Below are 23,153 nucleotides of genomic sequence, written 5' to 3' on the forward strand. Positions count from 1 at the left end.
AGAGGTAAGATTAAGGGCATACTTCAACGGTTTCTCATGTTGATTTGATGTCCACACGTTTTCCTTGTTCTTCTATAGGTAAAATCAAATGCTTTGTCATGTGGAACTCACATATTGAGCTCGCATCAAGTGATCCAACATTTGAGTAGTAACCATAGGATGTGGATGTGGTTCTATACGCCTATTAGTTCAACCTTTGGGAGCCATCATGTTTGAGGCACATCATGATGCTTCTTTGTTTGCGTATATTCAAGCATCTCTCCCTTCATATCCATTATTACATAATGAGGTTTTAGCCTTGATTTAACTTCATCTTAAAAATGAATAGGATCAAACCACTATTTCATTATTGGAGTTTATATGTTTCAAACGATACTTCCAAGCTTCGATGTTTTGTCGGGCATATCATGTTTCTCTTGGAAACAAAAAATTGTAGTCTTAGATCCTCCCGATGTATATTGATGAAATTTGTGGTCAATATTCTTGGACTTGTTGGGTGAAAATAATGGTGGCCTAATTTCATTGATGTATTAGCTCTTTATTCAATCATATAATATATGTTGACAAGCAAAGGATCCTATGCACTTGTTCCATGGGATTTTGCAACCATCACCTATCCCAAACCAAAAAACATTTCTATGGATTTTGTTTTAGAGTTGACACTTTGTTGGGAGGGCAATGTCATTCTAGTCATCATTACATGATTTTCAAAGATAACCCATAGCATTAACTACAACACCATTACTAACGAAGGATGCACCATACCTTCTATGTGAAATAATTAGATTCATGGTTCCCTAAAGACCATCATTAGTGATTGTCGATTGTTTGATCGCTTTTGACTTTTGACATCATCCATAAAATAATGGACAAATAGAATATGTTAATACATGATTGAAGTAGTATGTGAGATATTTATTGGTCAACACTTGATGAATGGGTTTATTATCTCACTTTAGGTAAGTTCTCAGATAACATGTCAATGTATGCATGTATTGGTTAATAATAGGCACCATTGTTTCTCAATTCTAGGAACTTGTTGGCCCTCGAATGTTTATGGCTATGATTATTGTCAAGCTTAGTGCATTCAATCAACCAAACAAAAGATGAGAACGTAACATTGATAGGTTGATGTATAATAAGAACTCATGAGTTAGAGAAAGTCCACAATAAGTTATACATGATGTTGCTAGGAGACACTCGTGAAGAAGAAATGACCATTACAATTTCTGATGTTAGTTGCTTATCAAGAACACTAATATGGCTATGGGGTTCAAGGGTACCATGAGGATCAAGCCCCCCCCCCCCCTAGTGGTGATTGTCCAAGAGCCGCAAGGAATATAGTAAGAGTGATCGCAAGACGTAAAGTCTTCAAATAGCCCATTGTATGCATGATGTATATGCACTACATACATACGTGTATACATGTAGGTATGTGTGTATGTGTGTGTGCGTGGTGTCTAACTACTACCAAATATTAAAGAGGCCAAGTGAGGGAATCGCGGAGGGGGACGGTGCAGGTCGCACCGCTGATGGCGCGTTCGATCTCCACCGTCCAAGATGGATGTGGAATAGGCGCGAAAAAGCGCGCCACGTAAAAAGGGAGCCCGGCTCATACAAAATGGAGCCCGACTCATTAAAGAAGGGCTCCACTTTGTGAAAGGGAGCCCTTCTCATTCATGTTCAGGGAAGTATAAAAACCCATTCAGGCAAAATGGAGCCCGACTCATTAAAGAATGGCTCCATTTTGTCAAAAGGGAGCCCTTCTCATTCATGTTCAAGGAAGTATAAAAACCCATTTTCTGTCATTTTTTGTCATTTTCTGTCATTCATGGGTTTGAGGGTTTAGGGTTTTTTAGCAAGGCGCACCACCTGTCTGCGAGCACTCGTTGCAAACATCTTCGGTGAGGCACTGCGAGCACCTGCAGTCCAGAGGTAGGCATCATATTCCTTCTATTAGGTTTTGGTTTTTATTAGGTATCATATTCTTTCTATTAGGTTTAGGGTTGCTTCTAATAGGTACCATAAATGTGTGTATGATTAAATACATGTATGTGTGTATGATTCAATACATTTGTGTGTGTATGTGTATGATTAAATACATGTATGTGTGTGTATGATTGAATACATTTCTGTGTGTGTATGATTGAATACATTTGTGTGTGTGATGGGTTTAGGGTTACATGTATGTGTGTATTTAAGATCTTCTTTGGGCTGTGAATGTGTGTGTTTGTTGTATGATTGAATACATTTATTTGGGAATGTGCGTGTATACATGTGTATGATTGAATACATTTCTGTGTGTGTATGATTGAATACATTTGTGTGTGTGATGGTTGAATACATGTATGTGTGTATTTAAGATCTTCTTTGGGCTGTGAATGTGTGTGTTTGTTGTATGATTGAATACATTTATTTGGGAATGTGCGTGTATACATGTGTATGATTGAATACATTTCTGTGTGTGTATGATTGAATACATTTGTGTGTGTGATGGTTGAATACATGTATGTGTGTATTTAAGATCTTCTTTGGGCTGTGAATGTGTGTGTTTGTTGTATGATTGAATACATTTATTTGGGAATGTGTGTGTATACATGTGTATGATTGAATACATTTCTGTGTGTGTATGATTGAATACATTTGTGTGTGTGATGGTTGAATACATGTATGTGTGTATTTAAGATCTTCTTTGGGCTGTGAATGTGTGTGTTTGTTGTATGATGAATACATTTATTTGGGAATGTGTGTGTATACATGTGTATGATTGAATACATGTATTTGTGTATTTTAGATCTTCCATGGGCTGCGAATGTGTGTGCATGTGTATGATTGAATACATGTTTGTGTGTATTTAAGATCTTCTATAGGCTATACGACATATCTCGAGTCGGACACATGACCATTGCATCATCAACAACGGGCAATTCCATGAATTGCGTATCCCAACCCAACCTAATGGGACCGATTGTGGGTATTACGTGATGCAAACTATTCGCATGTTGGTCGAGGAGTTGATTCAAGGATTTGAGTCCGATCAATTTGTAAGTATTTATGAGATTTGAATTTGAGCATTTGTTTTTGTTTTTGTTGATGGCATCTTCAATTGTAGGGTAAGGAGCAATGGTTTGGATTCGAAGACGTGGAGCTCCTTCGGAAAATCATGGCAAAATGGGCACGAAGGACTTTGGGCATATGACTACGTGGAGTCATTTTGCAATGGTTGTATATGACTCAATGTAAATCATTTTGGTTGTATATGAATCTCATTTTGGTTGTAGATGACTCAATGTAAATCATTTTGGTTGTAGATGACTCAATGTAAATCATTTTGGTTGTATATGACTCAATGTAAATCATTTTGGTTGTATATGAATCTCATCTTGGTTTAATATGAATCAATTTTTGAATCTCATTTTGGTTGTATATGAATCTCATCTTGGTTGAATATGAATCAATTTTTGAATCGCATTTTGGTTGTATATGAATCTCATTTTGGTTGTGTATGAATCTCATTTTGGTTGTATATGAAAATCATTTTGGTTGTATATTGGAATTGTTTTGGGTGTCAAAAGAATAAGACTAATAGCTTATTGACAAGTAGTGAAGGCAATGGTTTTTGAGAAAGGCCAATAAAGAGTAAGTATATAGAAAGAGTGCTTCAGTCCTTACGTAAAGAATACATAATAAGACATAATGTCAATCCATTTCAAAGACATAATAAGACTCAATGTCAATCCAATTCAAAGACATAATAAGACATAATAAGACTCGATGTCATTCCATTTCAAAGACATAAATAAGACTCAATGTCAATCCATTTCAAAGACATAAATAAGACTCAATGTCAATCCATTTCAAAGACATAATAAGACTCAATGTCAATCTTATGACTAAGGTTAAAAATCGGGAGTGCCATGACTAAGGTTGATTGGGCTTTGATCTTGCATCATGCCTATGCACTCCGAGATCTTGGGAAAGTGGCACATGTTCAACCCTACCTGCATGGTGAACCAGGATCTCCCGCCATACAACCATTTATCTTGATACTTCAAGATCAATGGATGTTGGAAATGTGTGAGCGGTTGACCCTAAACAACTCTTGGGCAATCGACTCGACATTTAAAACAAACCAATTTGGGCTACCATTATATGCCGCAGTTGCCCCCAATGCCATGGGAATTGGGATCCCATTATGGTACATGCTTTGTAGTTCTGATAAGGGGTCAAACCATGAGCAAGTGGCATTAGAAACTTGTTTGAGAGTCATATTCGCAAGGATGCCCACGGTGAGGCCAAATGCGATAGTGATCGATAAATGTTGGACGTCATATAATGCCATAACTAATGTGGTTGCAACAGACCGTCAATCTTGGATTGTTGTAAATGGGCAACGGTCCCAAACACATTTGTGGTTTGACATGTGTGTGGAGGAAACTCTGGCCCAAGTTTGGTAGAATGTTCAACTATGGACATGTTGACACTACCAATATTGTGGAAAGACATTGGCAGTTTATCAAGTATACTGCCTTGAGGGGAAGAATAAACCGATCAATTACCGACCTTCTACATGTCTTAATCGGGGACAGTGAAACTGGCACTTGCATAGGAGGAACGGTAATAGAATGGTACAAGCAACGACAAGAAATATGTGAGAGTGGTCGGTTTGCACCTCGTGCGAATTGTAGGGATCAAAGGTCTCGACTTAAAGAAGCAGAGAGAATATTGGAAAGGTATGTCGAAAATAGACATCTCGCAAGAACTTATTGGCAGCAACAATAGACATCTCGTGCAACAATAGACATCTCGCAAGAACTTATTGGCAGCTCCCCAAACACTTCCAAATCCCACTCCGGAAAATTATAAAGAGGTGCTAGTCGGGCTAGGAGGAGATTGCCATTGGTTGACCATGAGAAGGTTCGGTGTTTGCGTTGCGATGGCTTGACCTTGACTTCAAGGGACTCAAATGTTACATGTTGTAAAAATTGTGGTTGCATCTTGCAATCATCCCGACATGAGCCATAATCTTAATATGTATATTTCAATTTAGGGTTGTCAACATCTGACATTTTAATATTTTATGTAAGACTTGTTATTTGAACCTTTACGTTTTTTTGAGAAATTTTATGGTCAGTTTCATGGAAAATATTTGTTGTACACTTACAATTTTGTGGAGTTTTTGATGTTTGTTGCTACAGAGTCGGGCTCCTTTTGACAGAGTCGGGCTCCTTCTTACTGATGTGATCTGACAGCGGGGCTCCTTCTGACAGAGTCGGGCTCCCTCTTGCATAGGTTGTCTGACAGCGGGGCTCCTTTTTTACAGAGTCGGGCTCCCTGTGGGAGAGTCGGGCTCCTTTTCGCAGAGTCGGGCTCCTTCTGACAGACGTTGTCAGCTTTTTATCCATCTTGGACGGTGGAGATCGAACGTGCCATCAGCGATGTGACCTGCACCGTCCCTCTCCGCGATTCCCTCACTTGCCCTCTTTAATATTTGGTAGCAGTTAGTCACGAGCGTGTGTGTGTATGTATATATCAAATGTATGTATGTATGTATGTATATACGTACATACATACATACTGCATATATGTAATAATGTATGTATATATATTGCAGAAGACAGGACGATATTGGCTTTTAGTTTTAGGTCTATCTGTAGACCTGCAGGCGGAGAGGGCGAGTGGTAGCCATGGCGAACGACCTCGTGCTGGACACCGCGATCCGCGACTGGGTGCTGGTTCCTCTCTCCGTCGTCATGGTCCTGATCGGCGTCCTCCGCTACTTCGTGTCCAAGCTCATACGCTCCTCGTCCACGCCCGATCTCAAGTCGCTCAAAGAAGGGTAAGGGTAAACTCCACCCCCACCTCTGGGTTCTCCTTTCATGGCTTAATTCTGTTGATCCCTCCCTTGCAGGCAGATCGTCTTGCGAGCCAGATATCTCAGGGCTGCGGGTAACTTCATTCCAGCCAAATCATTCCGATCCCGTCGCACCTACTACAATAACGAGGTATGCTCCCAATAGTAAAAGAAAGATCGACATTGATTCAGGTTAGGTCCGTTTCTCCGAGGCAATGTGTTTAAATTTTGATCCATAAAAAACCATTTTTCCAAGCCCGACAAATTGAAAATCCCTATTGTTGCTGGTTTTTGGTCTAAAAACACTATCAACAGTAATATTGTATTTTTCTTGCTTATCCTATGTTAACTCATGTGGCATATATACATGTCTAGAACAAATGTATTAGCAAGCAAGTAAGAAATTGATGGATCCAGCAGCTAAAATTACAAACTATAATTAGAGCTCAATGTTGTAAGCTAACTTATAAAAAATGTCGTTAGTCAAAATCGTGATCAATAAAAAAACCGATTTTCCAGGCCCCACAAATTGAAAATCCCTCTTGTTACCGATTTTTGGTCTAAAAACACTATCAACAGTAATATGGCCTTTTTCTTGCTTATCCTATGTTACCTCATGTGGGATATATACATTTCTAGAACAAATGTATTAGCAAGCAAGCAAGCAAGAAATTGATTGAGCCAGCAGCTGCAATTACAAACTATAATTAGAGCTCAATGTTATAAGCAATAAATTTCTAAATTATAAAAAATGTGCGACTGCAGTATGCTGCAGACTTGTAGATGTGTCTGCAGAGGTCCACCAGGATACATGGATGTTTTTGATAAATTTGTGTCAGTAACCTTGGTTTAGCCTTGCAAGGATAATATGACAACCCTCTCACCTGTGAAAGGTGAAATTTAGGCTTGCAAATTTACGTGAACTTACTATTCCTCTTGGATCTATGAAAACTTAGAATACTAGAATTGGCCAATCATTGTCAGCGGATAGAAAAAAGATGAATTTAAAGGTAATGCCCACCATTGCCCATGGATGGAAAGAAGGTAAAACTTTATGGTAATATGCAGGGTCTCAAACACAGTTCACCAAAATGTACTTGTTGTTCTCATGATGTTTTTATGTGTAATATGCTGACTAGACACAAGGGTATCTCATGATGTTTTTATGCATAATATGCTGATCTCGTGTTTTGGCATTATCTTCTTTCCAATGCAAATAAACTGGGTCTTCATACTGAATCCACATATGATAGCCTATGTCCCATAATTCTTGGTTGTGATCTTGAACAATTAAATCCATAGCTATTCTTTCCTTTTGTCTGTTTCGTGTTGGCATAGGCTGCACAATGCCTGATGCCTTTTCTATGTCAAATTTAGCTTTTTGGCAAGTTATGAATGTCCTTGTGGATGTTTCAACATATCATCACGAAAAAATCTCAACCAATTTCATTGTAGCCTCAATTTTGTGACTCCCTGTATGCGGCGGAACATGTATTTCTACCAATACTTTAGGCCTTAACTGCTTTGCGACACATAGTTTTTCATGCATGATATGAAACCCATCTCTGAGATTATGCTGCTCATAATGCTGCACATAAGCTAGCTGATCATATATCTTTGTGAAATCACCATCAGCAATTTCTGCTTCATGAATAATAAGAATCCCCTTTCTGATATTACACTGCATGTTCAGGTAGATAACATATCCTTGTAATCATCAACTTCAGGAAATTGCTCATTCATTTCATTGAGCTTATGATTGTAAGCAAAAGACATTGCCAACACTAGTGTCTGCTTGAAAATGCATGAATATCATTTTTTCCTTCTACATGCACAATTTGAAAATAGAACATGGACAAGGAATTTGTCCTCAGCATATGCTAATCAGAAAATTATGATTGTGTAAAGAATAATGTTAGCTTTGATCTATTTTTACAATAAAATCATCTTCCAAGTTTATTGAAAGTTCCTTTTATGGTTCTAATCTACTTCTTTGTAGACGAGCTGTAAAAGTTTTAATATGGACATATCTTGAAGACATGTCTTATCTTCTATATCAAGCTTGATATATTTCTACCTCTGAGCATGTCAAAGATATATCCATATTATGTAAATACATCTACTAGAAATGCTTCATACTGTTTCTTAATTTTGGAAATGAGTAAACCTGCTTTGGTTTTGTATTGTAGTAGAAGTTATCATGCAGATCACAATCATGAAAAAGTTGGGCTCATTATTAGCCTCTCTCCATGATACCCCTTTTTTTAGTTCGAAACGTCGATCTTGGCGAAGTTACATGTGATGGATTCTTGTGCACAACTAATGATTGTGATCTTGTTTCTTCAGATGTTGATTCTATATATATTATTTTTGCACTTTTGTCTCAGGAAAATGGATTATTACATGTTCCAAAGGGACAAACTCAAAATGTACAAGCTCAAATGTTTTCAGATCCAAATATGGCCATGGATATGATGAAGAAGAATTTATCCATGATTATTCCTCAGGTTTATATATTCCGTGATTGTTACATTCATTATTAGGCAAGAGCCTCAGACTAATCATGGCTCTTGTTCCATGCAGACCCTCACTTTTGCATGGGTAAATTTTTTCTTCTCAGGCTTTGTGGCAGGTGAATGTAGATTGCATCTCGTTAGTCGGCTTAAATTTCTATCAATAATTTATCAGCTTTTGGGACCCATGTTGAGGATTGTTTCTTTACAGCAAAGATTCCATTCCCTCTAACTCAAAGATTTAGGCCAATGTTACAAAATGGAATTGACTTGAGCTCTGTGGATGTCAGTTATGTTAGTAGCCGTTCATGGTATACATAATCATCTTCTTCTTATTGCTCCAGAACTGCACTGCTAGATAGTATTGCCTGAAAGATGATTTCTGTCAAAATTATAATAGGTATTTCTTGAATCTATTTGGACTTCGTGGGTTCTTCAGCTTGATCCTTGGAGAAGAAAATGGTATGAACGTGAACTTGTATGTTTAAGAAAGCTGTTTTCTGGTGTATCCAGTTAACACCATTTTGTTGCAATTTTTGGCAGCAACGGATGATACACAGAGAATGATGCAAATGGGGGGCCAGATGGGTGGATTTGGTGTAGATTCTTCCAAGGTATTTTGAATAATTCTTTGGATGTACTTAGAAGTTAGAATCAAGGAAAAGATAGCATCAGATTTTGATTTATTGCATTTGGCGTATTTTTATAATGATCAACAGCTGGATGCCATTGATATTTCTAGGTCTGCTTGCAAAATTATCATGATGTTCTCCACTAGTTTTGTATAGATTCACCCATAATCATGATTGTATCAGACAAATGAGTAATGCAAGGGATGAGTATAATAATGAATTACTGAGTTCAGCCATATTTAGAGAATTCAACAAGTTTAATTAAATCATGTTATAGATTTTCATGGAGTTTGCAATTTCATTCCAAACATTTAATAATGTCAAGAGGATGTTTTTTCAATCTTCTGCTCTCTAATGCTCTGAAAATAATTTTGAATTTCAGACTGTGTTTTACTGTATGTATTCCATTTCTGCTGCTCATTGAGTGTTCTTATTTTTTTTTCTTCCATCCTCAATTTGACATGTGATGTCTTGTATGTATAATTTCTGCACTTCTGAGGTTTTAATTAATTGACAAAGAGATTCAATTGATAGATTTACTATCACTGCAAAATGCTGCCATTGCGATACCAGTTAATGCGGGGTGAAATTAAATGTACTTTTGTCTTTTTAAGTATGAGATGGTTCATCTTATTCATTCATAGATATTTCCTGGCATTGTTTTCTAAATTCAGATTTTTTGTCGGTTTAGACTCTCACAGCTGAAAAGGATGGCTTGGAATTGATCCAGCATGAATGGGCATTGCCCAAATTGGAGCAAGAGGCAGAGATTCTTTTAAGGCAGCTACTTTCAAGATGATATCAGCAAAATGCAAATTGTGAAGTTCTTCTTTACTTGTCAAAAGAAGCACAACAGAGATGTACAAGCAATGGGGCTGAAGGAAGGCCCTTTTGTTTTGGATGTGGCTAAGTTTATAAATGAGGTGAATTGATTATGTAAACTCACTTGAATCAGCCATTGATGATGATTGACTTAGTGGTTGGATTTATGAGTTTTTTCCCTCTTAATGCCCTTGTACTGGTATCTTAACAAGGTTTGATGAATATTAATTTTCAAACCTGGTTTTCATCTTCTATATCTAGGCTTGTGTAGGACGTGGCTAAGCTATAGCTAAGAGGAAATTTTCTATTTGTGTTATGTGAATATCTATATGCGACTGGGTAAACCTTGATTCAAGTCTCACAATATGCAGATTGATGCAAATAATAGTATTTAGTTCTGTGATTCTTCGCGTAGTAGGTTTTTGTTCTGTGATTCTTCGTGTTGTCTTCGATTGCATTTACAACAAACAGGCTAAGATCTACTATTGATACATGGTCTACTTGTTTGTATTCCATCTCTTTACCTGTGCTCACATTTTGTGCTACATCAAAGATTCATGCGTTTGTAATTTATATTTTGCATTAACAATTACTAGCATAAAGATGAAGGCAGTGCATTGCCATTTCCAAGCTTTCAGCTAAGGTTCTGTACGAATCTTTCATCAATACCAAATTCTTTGTTGTGTTGCTTGTTGCCAAAATAAAGTATGTGTTTCTGTAACTTCCGGTAGAATACAATACCTTAATTTATTTGAGTACAAATGTTTTATTGATCTTTGATTTTATTTTCATCTATCAACGTGCAGAATTATTTCATTGAAAAGGGTTATATGTTTTTATCAGCATAAAGAGATAGAGAGAAAGATATCTTTTAGTGTCTATGGAGGACACTGATTGTGATCTGTTGGTTAAGACCCAGCCTATATAGCAAGGATAAAAACAATTGGGTTCTCTCAATAGTATGACCTAGTTATTATGGTGCAATAACCACCAAGTTTATGACTAGAAAGTGAGAGAGATGAATCCTTATAAAGGGAAGATGAATGGTGAGTGTGTTGCCAAAAGAAATGATATAATCATTGCTATGTTTTAGAAGAGAAGAGAAAATCTTGAAGTCTTTTCAATTTTGTGGGAATTTGACTACAATTGTTTATGGTCTAGAAGAGAAGAGGAAATCTTGAAGTGTTATGTGGGAATTGACTACAATTGTTTAGCAATGTGAGCATTGAAACAATGAGTGATAGGGGAATAAGAAATATCATTGTGTAAAGAGTGTAAAGCAATGGATTATACAAAGTTGTAGATGAGAGGGTCAAGCAAATATGGAACAATATGGATTGGGAGTATGTCTTTGGGCCGAGAGATAATATGAACTTGGAATGTTGGCTATGATGAGTTGACTACACATGCATGCGGAACATGATTATATCAACATAAATCATTGATATAGATAAATATCAACTTAAAGAATTGGTGAGCAATTGATTGGACAAAGGAATAGATAGCAATATAACTTAGATTGAGTGGGGGCAACAAAGCTCTAAAACAATGATTATTTTTTTATTCCAGCTCAACCCAAAGGAAATAAACTACTGAGGAATGGAATAAGGATGATAATTGTCAAGAAAGTGAGAAAGTGGGAAGGGTTTATGATGTTCATGCATACAGAAAATGCAAAATGCTTAAAAATCACCCTTCTTGATATTGGAGATTAATCAATTCTAACACCTAGGAAAGAGAAGTGCAGTTCATTTGATAATCTCGAGTATTCAAATTCTCATTCACTAGGCTTCGTCGACTATTTTTGCATGTTTCACCTCTCTCTAAAATATGTGAGAGGTGTGATGTGAGTGATAGTGGTGAAACATTTGTACATTGGGGAAGAGAGAATCTTATTAGCATGTTGAGGTTATCATTAAACTACAATATATTACATTACCTCTCTTTATAAGGGATAGATTTGGTCATAAATGCCAACATGTAAAATAATAACATAACATTGTAGTGTATATATAATGTAATTGACATTTAAGCAAAAATAAAAAGCTTAATAGCTCAATAATTTGAACACTCAATTGTCAATCAAGCACTTTTGACATTGAACAAAAGCATATGTATGTAACCAAACAAACACCATCTCTTAAGAAGTTGATAAACTAATAATATATTTTCTTTTTTCCCAATGTATTATGAATGGAAAATCACAAATGATTGCAATCTCAAGCTATAAATTTGAGGGAGGAATAGGTATACACAAGAGTGCACCTCTTGTAAGATGTAGGCATATTAAAAAGTAACCCATTTATTTGGAATATGGAGGTACTAGGTACCTCTTTTCTTGAGAGATGAACTTGTTGAAGAGATGGTAACTAGACATTAGAATTATTGGCTAATATAATGCCATTCCTACAAAAAGTCAAATTAAAAAGTAACCCATTCCATTTGGAATATGGAGGTACTAGGTACCTCTATTCTTGAGAGATGCACTTGTTGAAGAGATGGTAACTAGAAATTAGAATTATTGGCTAATATAATGTCATTCCTACAAAAAGTCAAATAAAAATATGGGGACTCCATATAATAACATATCTTTCAAGCCCCAATGGGGTTGGCATTGTGTCTCTTGAGTGGCACGTCGATTCTTCCTAGTCAAAATAGTTTTTTTTCACTCATTGACTTCTTTTTGTGAGCATGAGGTTTTTCTTTGACCTATAAATTGCCCAAAATGTTGATATTTGTACTGGGCCCATTTCAAATGATTTCCATGTCCAAATAACTTGGGATGGGTTTTGTCAAATGGCACGATGGAAAAGCTTTCATGCCTGTACTCGGAAGGAGATAGGGCCTATATGTGATGTAAACAAATTATCAAGAGAGGCTTGCCATCAACTTTGCTTTTCTAGGTGGAAATTGAAAATGTCTACTAGGATAAATTTCACGCGGGAAAAAAGTCAATAAATCATTTCCATGCATTTGAAAAAAGGGGATACAAACAAGACAACATTTTTAGATGGATGTAGATGGAAAGCACTTGAACTTTTGGCCTCAAAGGGCACGTGCATATGTGAATGATAAGGGTGAGAAGAGAGAAAAGGGGTGCTTTGTGAGCACACATAGGTCATGTGTGTGTGTGTGGACGAGGGATGACAAGGGTTGTAAGTCAATGGATATCTATTTACATGGGAGAGCCATTTAGATCGGGATCTACATTGAGTTCCAGTCCCAACTCTATTGACAAATGAGAGAGAGAGAGAGAGAGAGAGAGAGAGAGAGAGAGAGAGAGAGATGCCCACTTGCTTCAATAATGGGGTTGGTTTGTATGTTAGGGGATTCTCTGATTCAATTTGCAAGTAGACATAGAGAGAAAGAGATAAAGATATATTAACGTCTTCTAAGGCCAAAAAGTGGCCCATGAGACAATTGGTGTACAACACAATGGGGTATTTATCCAATCATCAAAAAAAATAAAAATAGAACTTAAGCTAAAAGAGTTCTAGTATTGTACAAAACATGGTATGGTGTAACATATTCGATAAAGGAAATGGCTTTGTACTAAGCCTAGTTTCATTTCCATCCAAGCCCCTTGAAAATAAGTGGGAGGTCAAAGGGTTTCGGTGTGGGTGTGACCCGTGGTTCCGGTGTAGAGAGATAGCCCAACCATGGTGGCTTCTAGGCAGTGTAGCTCATGTTCCCTTATTTTCTTATTTGGTTCTACACCACGTCACGTTGCTTTGAAACCCGACATCCGAGGGTGTTTGGTTCTTCTTTGGTTTTCTGCTTCATCAAGGAAGAGATCGAGTGGTGAGGTGTGTCTACATTCGTCATCTCCCCTTGTCCCTGAAAAACTACAAAGTTGGTGAATATTAGAAACGTTATGGTAATATTTTGTAGCTTATTCTCTTTGAGTTGTTTTAGCTCTAGGATATATCTGCCACACACACGCACACACAAAATTATGGATCTATTTGGGAGAAATTACAAGATATACCATTGTTGCATGGATCTTTGCCATTGAAAACAAATGTTGCACCTTAGGTGGATTGGCGGTTACAAGTAACTACAAATATATTGTATCATCATGCAATGACATCATTGTCTTTGATATCTCCAAAAGCAGAAAAGACGTGGAATGTATGTAAGTTGAATGCAAGGTGTTGGAAAATATTACACTATGGTTGCCATTCCCATTTGCCATTTCGTGCAAAGGTATTAATATGGAGAGTCATGATTGGTGGGCTCCCATTAGGTTCAACCTTAAAAGAGACGAGGACTAGGGTCAAGCACACTTTCTTTTTGCACCATATTGTTGGAGGACAATACACAATGACGAGATGGAGATATTGTTCGAATTTTTAAAATATTGGGGACTATAACACAATTAGAATATCTGTAATGCTTTCATCTTTGATAATAGACATGGGGGGGAAAGCCTATATGAAGAAGTTGAAAGGTATTCTTATGTAGAATTTCTTGGATGTTAGAGCAAGTGGGGATCATTTCCTCAAATGCACATTCAAGTTTTCTAGTGGCGTTACAGGACATCCCTCTCCGTACAACTAGGATGGATAGGTAGAGGAGATTAAGAAGTGTTCGAACAAGTAGATTTTACATACAATTAATATAATTGTGTGCTTTTACCTGAGAGAGAGAGAGAGAGAGAGAGAGAGTAGCTAGGATGGATAGGTAGAGGAGATTAAGAAGTGTTCGAACAAGTGGATTTTACATACAATTAATATAATTGTGTGTTTTTACCTGTGAGAGAGAGAGAGAGAGAGAGAGAGAGAGAGAGAGTAGCTAGGATGGATAGGTAGAGGAGATTAAGAAGTGTTGGAACAAGTGGATTTTACATACAATTAATATAATTGTGTGCTTTTACCTGAGAGAGAGAGAGAGAGAGAGAGAGAGAGAGAGAGAGAGAGAGAGAGAGAGTTATTTCCCTCCTCTTCCCACCACAACATACATTTCTACACAAATCATTCACTTTTTTGTTGAATCCCCAACAAATGCACATCTCCAAGTGTAGAGTTTGTTGTTCCTTTGGGTGGACTAAGTCTAAACGGTTCCGAGCCCAAGCCGAGACAAGCCCAAACCGAGACAAGCCTAGCCTAGCCTAGCCTAGCCGAACCTAAGCCCATCTTTCCATCGCCCCTGCTTCCGCGTCTGCTCCTCCTCTGCTGCTCCCGCCTCCGCCTCCTCCTCAGCCTCAGCCTCAGCCTCAGCCTCGTCTGCTTCTCTCTCTCTCTCTCTCTCTGCTCCGCTCTGCAGATCACACCAGTATGGGCACCAAGAGATCATTCCAAAAGGATGAATATGTTCGTGGACTAGTTTCCGAGTCTTCTTCTGCTGCTCCCGATCAATTAATTGAGCAGAAGCGGCAGAAGCTCCCTGGCCTTGCAAGGTTTCAGATTCTACTTTCCTTTATTCTTTCGATCTACTAATGTAACCCGACTTGCTTTCCATGGATGACTGGCTTTCTAACCATGGCTCAAGTGCTCAATTTCCCCATTTTGTAGTGCGGTCGTTGAAGCTGTGAAAATGGACAGTCTTCAAAAACTCTTCTCAACCTTAGAACCGATTCTACGGAAAGTGGTGAGATGTTTTGAAATTAGCTGAGGATATAGAAAATTGTTAGGAAAATAAAAGTCTTTGACTAATTCTTGGTTTCCTAAGAGACGGCGAGGTTCTGTGAGGGGTTGAAATTCTTCCTCTAATTCACTGTGGGCTTCTTAACGAGGGAGGATGTGTCTCTTGGTCCTGTCTTTGTATCTGTTTGACGCCCTCTTAAAATATATTAAAATCAAGGTGCCTTTGTGACAATGTTTTGATTTTTACAAAAGATGTTTTTACCCTCAAGTTTTCTGCTGTAATCATCTGTAACTAACACATGTTCTTATTTAACGATTTCATCAAAACATTGGTTACTATGAAGAATGCATTGTTTGCTCGGATTTACATATGATTATCACATGATTCTTTGGTTGTTTACATGTCATATCCTATATCCCGACTTCAAGTCCATTTCTTCTTACTCCTTTCAACTCGTACTTCCTCAATGTTATGTGTGCTTACGTGTGACATTGTCTACATTCATTCTAAACAGTAATTGTGGATAGATTTCTTCTCTAGTTTCATTTTTATGCATGCATTAACAAGTACAATTACCAGAAAAGACAACACGTTTACATAATTCTGTCTCATTTTGCTGATTTAATAGGAATTTACTCAGAAGACAGACATATTGAGCTACTGATCATCTCGTTGTAATAATGTTTCGTAAAATATATTACATTATCTCATCACTAGGTTCGTCACTATAGGAAAATAAAAATCCATATTTGCTGAGTGTCCATTTATTGTGCAAATGTTGCATAAGATACTACAGTGAGACATGCAAACAGTGAAGATTGATTCTAATGCATGTTGTTTATGGTACGAAGTTATGGGTTTCATTCAAAGTCTCTTTATGGTAATAAAGATATGTCAAGTTTTAAGATTTCTCTTCAAACCTTCTTCTTGACAATGGAAATGTATTTGCTGTAATTCTGGTGTTGTTAGGCTAGAGGTAGGTTCATAGTGACTACTTATAGCTCCTTATCCTTTCTCCCAAACACTTTTTTCTCTTCCACTTATTTTCACTCACTCACATGTGTAAATGATTCTAGTCTGGTAAATTTATTCCAGATTAGTGTAGTCCTATAGAGGGGAATATATTTTGTATATATAGTATGTTAGCAAATCAATTTGTTTTTCTGTCTTCATTAAAGCGTCAAGGCAGACAGACTTACTGAGGATGCAACTATGTTTGTTGTCCAAAAGCTAGGAAGATTACCTTCCAAGCAATACATGTGAGTTTGTATTGCACGATATACACTTGCTGGAGATGTGATCCAAATTCATTATGTGGGATGAGTGCTTTATAATGATTGTTGGTCTTAGGGGTCAAGTTGCCCAACAGTCAGGTTGGCCAAGTGGTCTAAGGCGCCAGACTCAAGTTCTGGTTCTCGAAAGGGAGAGTGGATTCGAGTTCCACTCCTGACCAGTTCCTGAATCCATACTCCTGTCCTCAAGAAATATCTCCAGCAAGTGTATATCATGTATTGCACGATATACACTTGCTGGAGATGTGATCCATATTCATTATCTGGGATGAGTGCTTTATAATGATTGTTGGTCTTATGGGTCAAGGTGCCCAACAGTCAGGTTGGCTGAGTGGTCTAAGGCGCCAGACTCAAGTTCTGATTCTCGAAAGGGAGTGTGTATTCGAGTCCCACTCCTGACCAGTTCCCTAATCCATACTCCCGTCCTCAAGAAATATCTCTAGCAAGTGTATATCGTGTATTGCAGGATATACACTTGTTGGAGATGTGATCCAAGTTCATTATTTGGGAAGAGTGCTTTATAATGATGTTGGTCTTATGGGTCAAGTTGCCCAACGGTCAGGTTGGCCGAGTGGTCTAAAGCGCCAAACTCAAGTTTTGGTTCTCGAAAGGGAGCGTGGGTTCGAGTCCCACTTTGGACCAGTTCCCGAATCCATACTCTTGTCCTCAAGAAATATTTTTTTGACACGTTTGTGACATCGGTTCTTCTCTATGGGGTGGAAATATGGGGCGGTAGCATCCTTAAATCTACGTGGAAAGAGTTTGAAAATGTCCAAAAACATTTTCTTACAAAGTTTCTACAAGTTAAGAAACAAATGCCTTACACCCTCCTCCTTGAGACGGGATCGCTTCCCATTGAGATCATGACCATGGAAAGAGTTGTTGAATACATGCTTAAGGTTCAAAAAAGTCCCTCATGTTGACTTCCTAGAATTGCATGGGAAGCAAGCAAAAAGATCCAAAAAACGCATAAAAGCAAAATTTTGTGTTCCGGTTGGATGGAAGATATAGAAAAATGGTTTGGTAGATGGGATGCAAGACACTTGCTTCATGATGCATCACTATATTCCTCAGTAAATGAGGCCTTTTTGCAACGCCAATGTATCATGACATGGAACAAATCTGGAGGCTCACACTTCACCGTACACATTGATATATGTTAGAGTCCATCTCGTTATCTGCCATTCGAACCATTGCTCCATGCGACTTAGCTCACATGCATTGCGATGTGAGATGGGGCGTTGGGGCACAAGTGATGAGAGTGGCCAACTATGCAGACTTTGCCCTAAACAAGTTCGAGAGTCTGAGTATCACACTTTGATACAATGCTTTGCCTTTGATCATATTTGACCATGCTTTCCACATCTTTTCGACCGAGCCCAATCCTTGCACGAATTTCTCTCACAACCACAATGTGCACTCTCGATTGCAACATTCATTGGTAAAGTTCTTGAACATCGAGAGTCGCCACTCACTTTCACACGTATCGCATGAAATGTAATATTTTTGGTCTCATAAGTCATATTTGACCTCCGAAAATGACAATATAATCTATCTATCTATCTATCTCTTTGAATGCGATGATGAATGTGTACCCTAATGGTAAGCCAACCAATATCTATGGTTTAAACAAGGATTCACCATGAGTATATTTATTTGTTTTGTAGTTTGTAATTTTTTTCAGCTCATTGGTTCTAGCATTGTCTCATCTCATTCTTGTGCATATTCTCTCACCCTCACAGGGATCTAGTCTGTAAGTTCCCAATATTCTGGTATATTTTGGCCTGGTTTACATGTGTGGTTGGGGCTTGAATCTCCTACACTTGGGATGGGTAATACAAGGATCAGAAAACCACCTGCAATTAATTGTCACCATTGTTTCTTGCCTGCTTTCTTCCATGTTCACCGATGGATGACTGTGATTAGAGTCATGCTGAATCTTAGGATGAAAGTACGTCCTTGTTTGTGAACTTCAAATAAATAAATATTTCAGAATTTTAAATGTTAGATTTTCTTATAATGCTCTTTTTCATTATCTGAATATAGCTATGTTCAAACTTTAATCACTGCAGGTAGGAGAGGAAGTTGAACGTGCTCTTGCGAGGCTTGCCCCCAATAAGCTTGGACCCAGGTGTTATACGGATTTGTATTCAGAATAGTCAGCTCTTGTGATATTTTGTGTGGCTGAATTTGCCTTAGTTTGCTCTCTAAACCTAAAAACTACAAAGAACCCATCTAATACGATAGGGAATGTAGCATGAGGTCACTGGCATTGCTTTTTTAAGGAAAATCCTATGGTTTTCGTTCTTTGTCCTGTGAAGTCTAAATATCATGTCAGATGTATAAAGACAGTGTTTTCACATGTGCTATGATTGTAATGATTTTTTTTTGGTTAAAAAATTCCTTTAATGTTTTTGTTTGCATTGATTTCTCCTTGATTTGGAAGCTAGCTATTTCTTGTGTGCTATTGTGCATTACTACATATCATAAAGCCTTACTGCATGAAGCAGCTTCTTTTCTGATTTTTGTTGCGTGCTTTCTATGTTTCTGGCTTCTATGCCCATGTCATGCAATGGGAGCCTTTGTTCAATGCAAATGATTCGTCCCTTATTCTTCTGTTGGGTCAATCTTAAGGCTGGCCCTGCCTATTTGTTGTCTCATGATAATAATTTAGTAGTGTTGCCAGAGAAAGTTACTCCATATTCTGAAATTTGGTTTCTTAAACCCTATTAAAAGTCCATATCCTCTCAAAAGACTAGGCCCTTTTTGGTACACCAGCTCCCCCTGAATGAGGCTATGGACCAGTCTGTGAATACTTTCTGCAGAGTATCACTTTTGACATATACACATACAACTGTATTTTCAATTACATACAGTAAAGTTTCAACCTGGTTTCAGGATTATGCACTTGCCCTTGATGGTGTCCACTTGTTTTTTACATTCTTCAAAGAAAGAGAACCACATCCTTATATCTGAAGACAGATTTTCTTCTATAACTTCTCTGCAGACCATATTTTTGTGTGTTGGCACAGTATGGCTACCGTATGAATTCCTGAACTTGTCCAGATCAAGCCATAACTCTCGTGTCTTGCTCCTGACATTTAGCCCTGTATCTTCTGAACCTTTTCAAGGGATTTCCTTTTAGATTTCTCCTTTTCGATTTGCACCTGTTTTGAGTACTAGTTTGTTACAGCTTCACTATAGCCAATTGTGACCGACACCTTCGCTTGTCCTGGGTTTTTTTTAATAAGTTTGTTCTTTCCATAGAGAGTGACAAAAATGTAAACTTACTGGTTCTTTTCTATTGCAGAACTTCTCCAAGGCAAACACTAGAGTCTTGTTCATCAGATGTATTACGGCTTACTTTGAGGAATAAGCTTTCCCTCCCTTTATTTACTGGTGGGAAAGTTGAAGGGGATCAAGGACTACCAATACATATTGTACTTGAAGATACAATAACCGGTGGAATTGTCACAACGGGACCGGCATCTTCTGCTAAGCTACAGGTAGTGGTCCTGGATGGCGACTTTGGCAATGATGAGGATGAATGGACAGCAGAAGATTTTGAAAATAATGTTGTGAAAGAACGCGAGGGAAAGAGACCTCTTCTTACTGGTGATTTGACTGTCACCCTGAAGGAAGGAGTTGGTACATTGGGTGAGTTGGCATTTACTGACAATTCCAGCTGGATCAGGAGCAGGAAGTTCAGGCTTGGTGTCAGAGTTATCCCTGGCTATTTGCAAGGAGTTCATATCCAAGAGTGCAGGACTGAAGCTTTCACTGTCAAAGACCATAGAGGGGAACGTAAGTCGTCACTAGTTTTCTCTGTTTTACTTTTATTCACGGACCATTCATCATTTCTTTCTATGTATTCCAGTCTACAAAAAACACTACCCACCGTCTTTAAATGATGAAGTATGGAGATTAGAGAAGATAGGCAAAGATGGAGCATTTCATAAGAGGCTTCAGCAAAACGGTATTAAGACAGTAGAGGATTTTCTTCGAAACTATATTGTGGATCAGCAAAAACTGAGAAATGTAATGTTTTTTTTCTTTACCATTGTGAACCAGCTAAAAAATGTCAGTGGGAAATTCCAGGACTTAATTTAAGGGAAATCCTTCTTTTTATGCAGGTTTTAGGATCTGGCATGTCAAACAAGATGTGGGATGCCGCAGTGGAACATGCAAAGACTTGTGTCCTGACTGGGAAGCTGTATGTTTTCTACGCGGACAATGTTGCTCCAAACCATATTGGAAATTCAGGTTTTTTCTCCCACAATCTATACATGCTTGCTATGTCTGTCCCAAAAGATATCGGGGAACATGAATGTTTCTGGTCTAAAGACAGATAAGCAACCTGCTGATCATTGCCTTGTAATTATGTTGTGTAGATTTCGTATATTACTGAAAAGAGAACTACATAATTTATGCAGGCAACTCGCAAAATGTTGGTGTGATATTTAACCACATTTATGAGCTAATGGGTGTGACTTCTGGTAATCAATACAAGCCTGTTGAGTCTCTCACAGAAACTGAAAAGGTAGCTTGTGAACTCCCGTATGTATTTGTATGCATTAGTATCATATGTGTCTCAGTTTCTCAATTAGTCGTTCTACCATTACACAGGTGGTGGTTGATAAGCTCGTAAAAGTTGCATATGGGAACTGGGAAAGTGTCTCAGAGTATGATAGCGAATCTCTTGTTTCTGAACCTGCCTACAAGCATACAAGCATAAACAATGAGAGTGAGGGCATGGTATGTGTTGGGAGTTCAAGTGGCCATGAGGAACAACCTTTAATGTATACTAGTATGCCGCCTCTTTCAATAAATTTTCAAACCTTACCTACTACTGCAAATACAACAGGTAAAACGCTTCTCCTTAGTTTGTGAAGCAAGTCATGCATGTGCTTGACCGTAATATCTAAATTAGTGCAGTTATTACAGCCGGTGATGTTACATCTCAGCATTATGAGTATAATACCGAAGTTCATTCCAGTGATAATAGTCAAGGGTACCAAATCAGTCATGATAATCAGATGTTGACTTCACGAAATTATGCACATAATTATGTCTCGTCTTCAAATATGCCTTTTCAAGCATCTTTTAGTGGCAATGATATAACTTCTGTTACTGGTCTTGCCATTGGACCATATCAGCACATGGTGTCACGATCATCTGGTTTTCAACCTCCTTTAACCTCTCAGCAATCATACCAACAAAGCTGTCTGGATTTGCAACGCTTCACAATGACTCCTGACCAGTTCTTCACAGAAGATGATATTCGTGCAAAGGCGCAGGAGCTGTTGGGCAGTGATGATATACAGCAACTGTTAAGGTTACCGTATGGCTCTGGTTCTTTCCAAGAACCATTCAGAATGCAGGTAGATGATTCTTATATTCCAGCTGGTTTGGGTCAATCTCCTGCTGGGTCATATGGTGAAGATAGTGTTGCCCGTTCGTCCGGAAAGGCCTATATAGGTTGGCTAAAGCTGAAAGCAGCATTACGTTGGGGCATCTTCATTAGAAAAATTGTTCATGAGAAGGCAGTTAAAAGGGCCCAGATTGAAGAGCTTGAAGATTAATGGTATGCCCACCTCCAGCTTGAAGTCCTGTTTTCATATGTATTATATTCTTCTGTAGAAGCTACCCTGTTTAACAGCACGTACCCTCTTATCAATTGGAAATGTGCTACTAACAGGGAAGTAACTGCTGCTGGATGATAAAATTAGGAGCTTATTTTTTCCTAGATGCACAGGACTTGTTTACGGTAGATGTAATTACAACACTAATAGCTTGAAAATGAAGCAGACCCCTTTATGAAATAGGCTGAGACACTAATGGGCTAACGCCTGTGTGGCGGCACTGTTGTAAAACTTAGGTAGCAGGAATGCCCCATATGTTAATATTTATATCGCCATTCCAGTTGTATTAATAACTTGTTGTGACAAAGTCAATTGCCATATGCCATGTATCTTAAAAAAACCCTGCTGAAAGTCAGCATTTTCCAATTTGAGCATTTAATTGCTTAGTGTTTGGCTGATGGGTTTTGAAGAGCTCCTAGTCATGCTTTTAATGTTATGGATGATGCCAAAGTTCTAGTCATTGTACTTGATATCCTGTCCATTTGTAACATCCTCGTGAGACAAAGGAACTATCTTTGCACAGCACAGTTCTCAATAAGAAATAAGCAGTCATTAATGAAAGTCAGGTACTTACCCATTCATATCTGAACTTTTGAAGGCAGTGGAATTGATGGAGTTCCAAAGCAGTCACTGATGGAATCATGAAACTGAATCATACGCTAATGCAAGATGATTTGGTTGCTCCTAGTTGCCATTCACTCTTATCAAATACAATGTCAGCCTTGTCCTATGCAGCTGTAGTAGGCAAGATTATTCTACTTCGGTAGAAGGTATGGAATGACACCAGTTGTTAATTGAGAACCTGCTTCGTT

General features: G+C 38.0%; 2 protein-coding genes and 1 long non-coding RNA gene across 5 annotated transcripts; all 3 read left to right on the forward strand.

Moving 5' to 3' along the window:
- Positions 1-1,818: 1,818 nt before the first annotated feature.
- Positions 1,819-3,376, forward strand: LOC147849316 (uncharacterized). The gene is made up of 3 exons (XR_015531801.1): positions 1,819-1,935; positions 2,860-3,044; positions 3,113-3,376. It is a non-coding gene; the product is annotated as an uncharacterized LOC147849316 (long non-coding RNA).
- A 2,257-nt stretch (positions 3,377-5,633) lies between these two features.
- On the forward strand, positions 5,634-9,994 carry LOC147849317 (ER membrane protein complex subunit-like protein (Protein of unknown function DUF106, transmembrane)). Its single transcript, XM_087337651.1, has 8 exons — positions 5,634-5,839; positions 5,912-6,005; positions 8,242-8,361; positions 8,438-8,486; positions 8,579-8,678; positions 8,768-8,829; positions 8,911-8,981; positions 9,691-9,994. Exons 1-8 carry the CDS (start codon positions 5,688-5,690, stop codon positions 9,796-9,798), a joined length of 756 nt encoding a protein of 251 aa, XP_087193777.1. The 5' UTR covers positions 5,634-5,687; the 3' UTR covers positions 9,799-9,994.
- A 5,011-nt stretch (positions 9,995-15,005) lies between these two features.
- LOC147849318 (calmodulin-binding protein 60 D-like) lies at positions 15,006-22,801 on the forward strand. Of its 3 annotated transcripts, none has more exons than XM_087337648.1 (9): positions 15,006-15,219; positions 15,335-15,410; positions 18,772-18,830; positions 20,010-20,503; positions 20,577-20,737; positions 20,833-20,962; positions 21,133-21,239; positions 21,326-21,563; positions 21,644-22,801. In XM_087337648.1, the coding sequence occupies exons 1-9, from the start codon at positions 15,098-15,100 to the stop codon at positions 22,279-22,281; spliced, it is 2,025 nt and encodes a 674-aa protein (XP_087193774.1). In that variant the 5' UTR covers positions 15,006-15,097; the 3' UTR covers positions 22,282-22,801. The 3 variants fall into 3 exon arrangements, with proteins under 3 accessions (XP_087193774.1, XP_087193776.1, XP_087193775.1); XM_087337650.1 differs by having other exon boundaries at positions 15,018-15,219; positions 21,635-22,801; XM_087337649.1 differs by lacking the exons at positions 15,006-15,219; positions 15,335-15,410 and adding an exon at positions 18,317-18,650 and having other exon boundaries at positions 21,635-22,801.
- Positions 22,802-23,153: the final 352 nt, after the last annotated feature.

This window comes from Azolla caroliniana, unplaced genomic scaffold (assembly GCF_043228905.1).
Source record: "Azolla caroliniana isolate FFs.n. ecotype wild unplaced genomic scaffold, voAzoCaro1.0.p SCAF_81, whole genome shotgun sequence".
In the NCBI taxonomy this organism is placed as follows: Eukaryota; Viridiplantae; Streptophyta; class Polypodiopsida; order Salviniales; family Salviniaceae; genus Azolla; species Azolla caroliniana.

Excerpts from the sequence above, each read along its gene's own strand:
- LOC147849317 (XM_087337651.1), top strand. The coding sequence starts at position 5,688 with ATGGCGAACGACCTCGTGCTGGACACCGCGATCCGCGACTGGGTGCTG. Across the intron at positions 6,006-8,241 it reads GCACCTACTACAATAACGAG|GAAAATGGATTATTACATGT; the intron begins GTATGCTCCCAA and ends CTTTTGTCTCAG. Across the intron at positions 8,830-8,910 it reads GATCCTTGGAGAAGAAAATG|CAACGGATGATACACAGAGA; the intron begins GTATGAACGTGA and ends AATTTTTGGCAG.
- LOC147849318 (XM_087337650.1), top strand. The coding sequence starts at position 15,098 with ATGGGCACCAAGAGATCATTCCAAAAGGATGAATATGTTCGTGGACTA. Across the intron at positions 15,220-15,334 it reads AAGCTCCCTGGCCTTGCAAG|TGCGGTCGTTGAAGCTGTGA; the intron begins GTTTCAGATTCT and ends CCCATTTTGTAG. Across the intron at positions 20,963-21,132 it reads AAACCATATTGGAAATTCAG|GCAACTCGCAAAATGTTGGT; the intron begins GTTTTTTCTCCC and ends TAATTTATGCAG.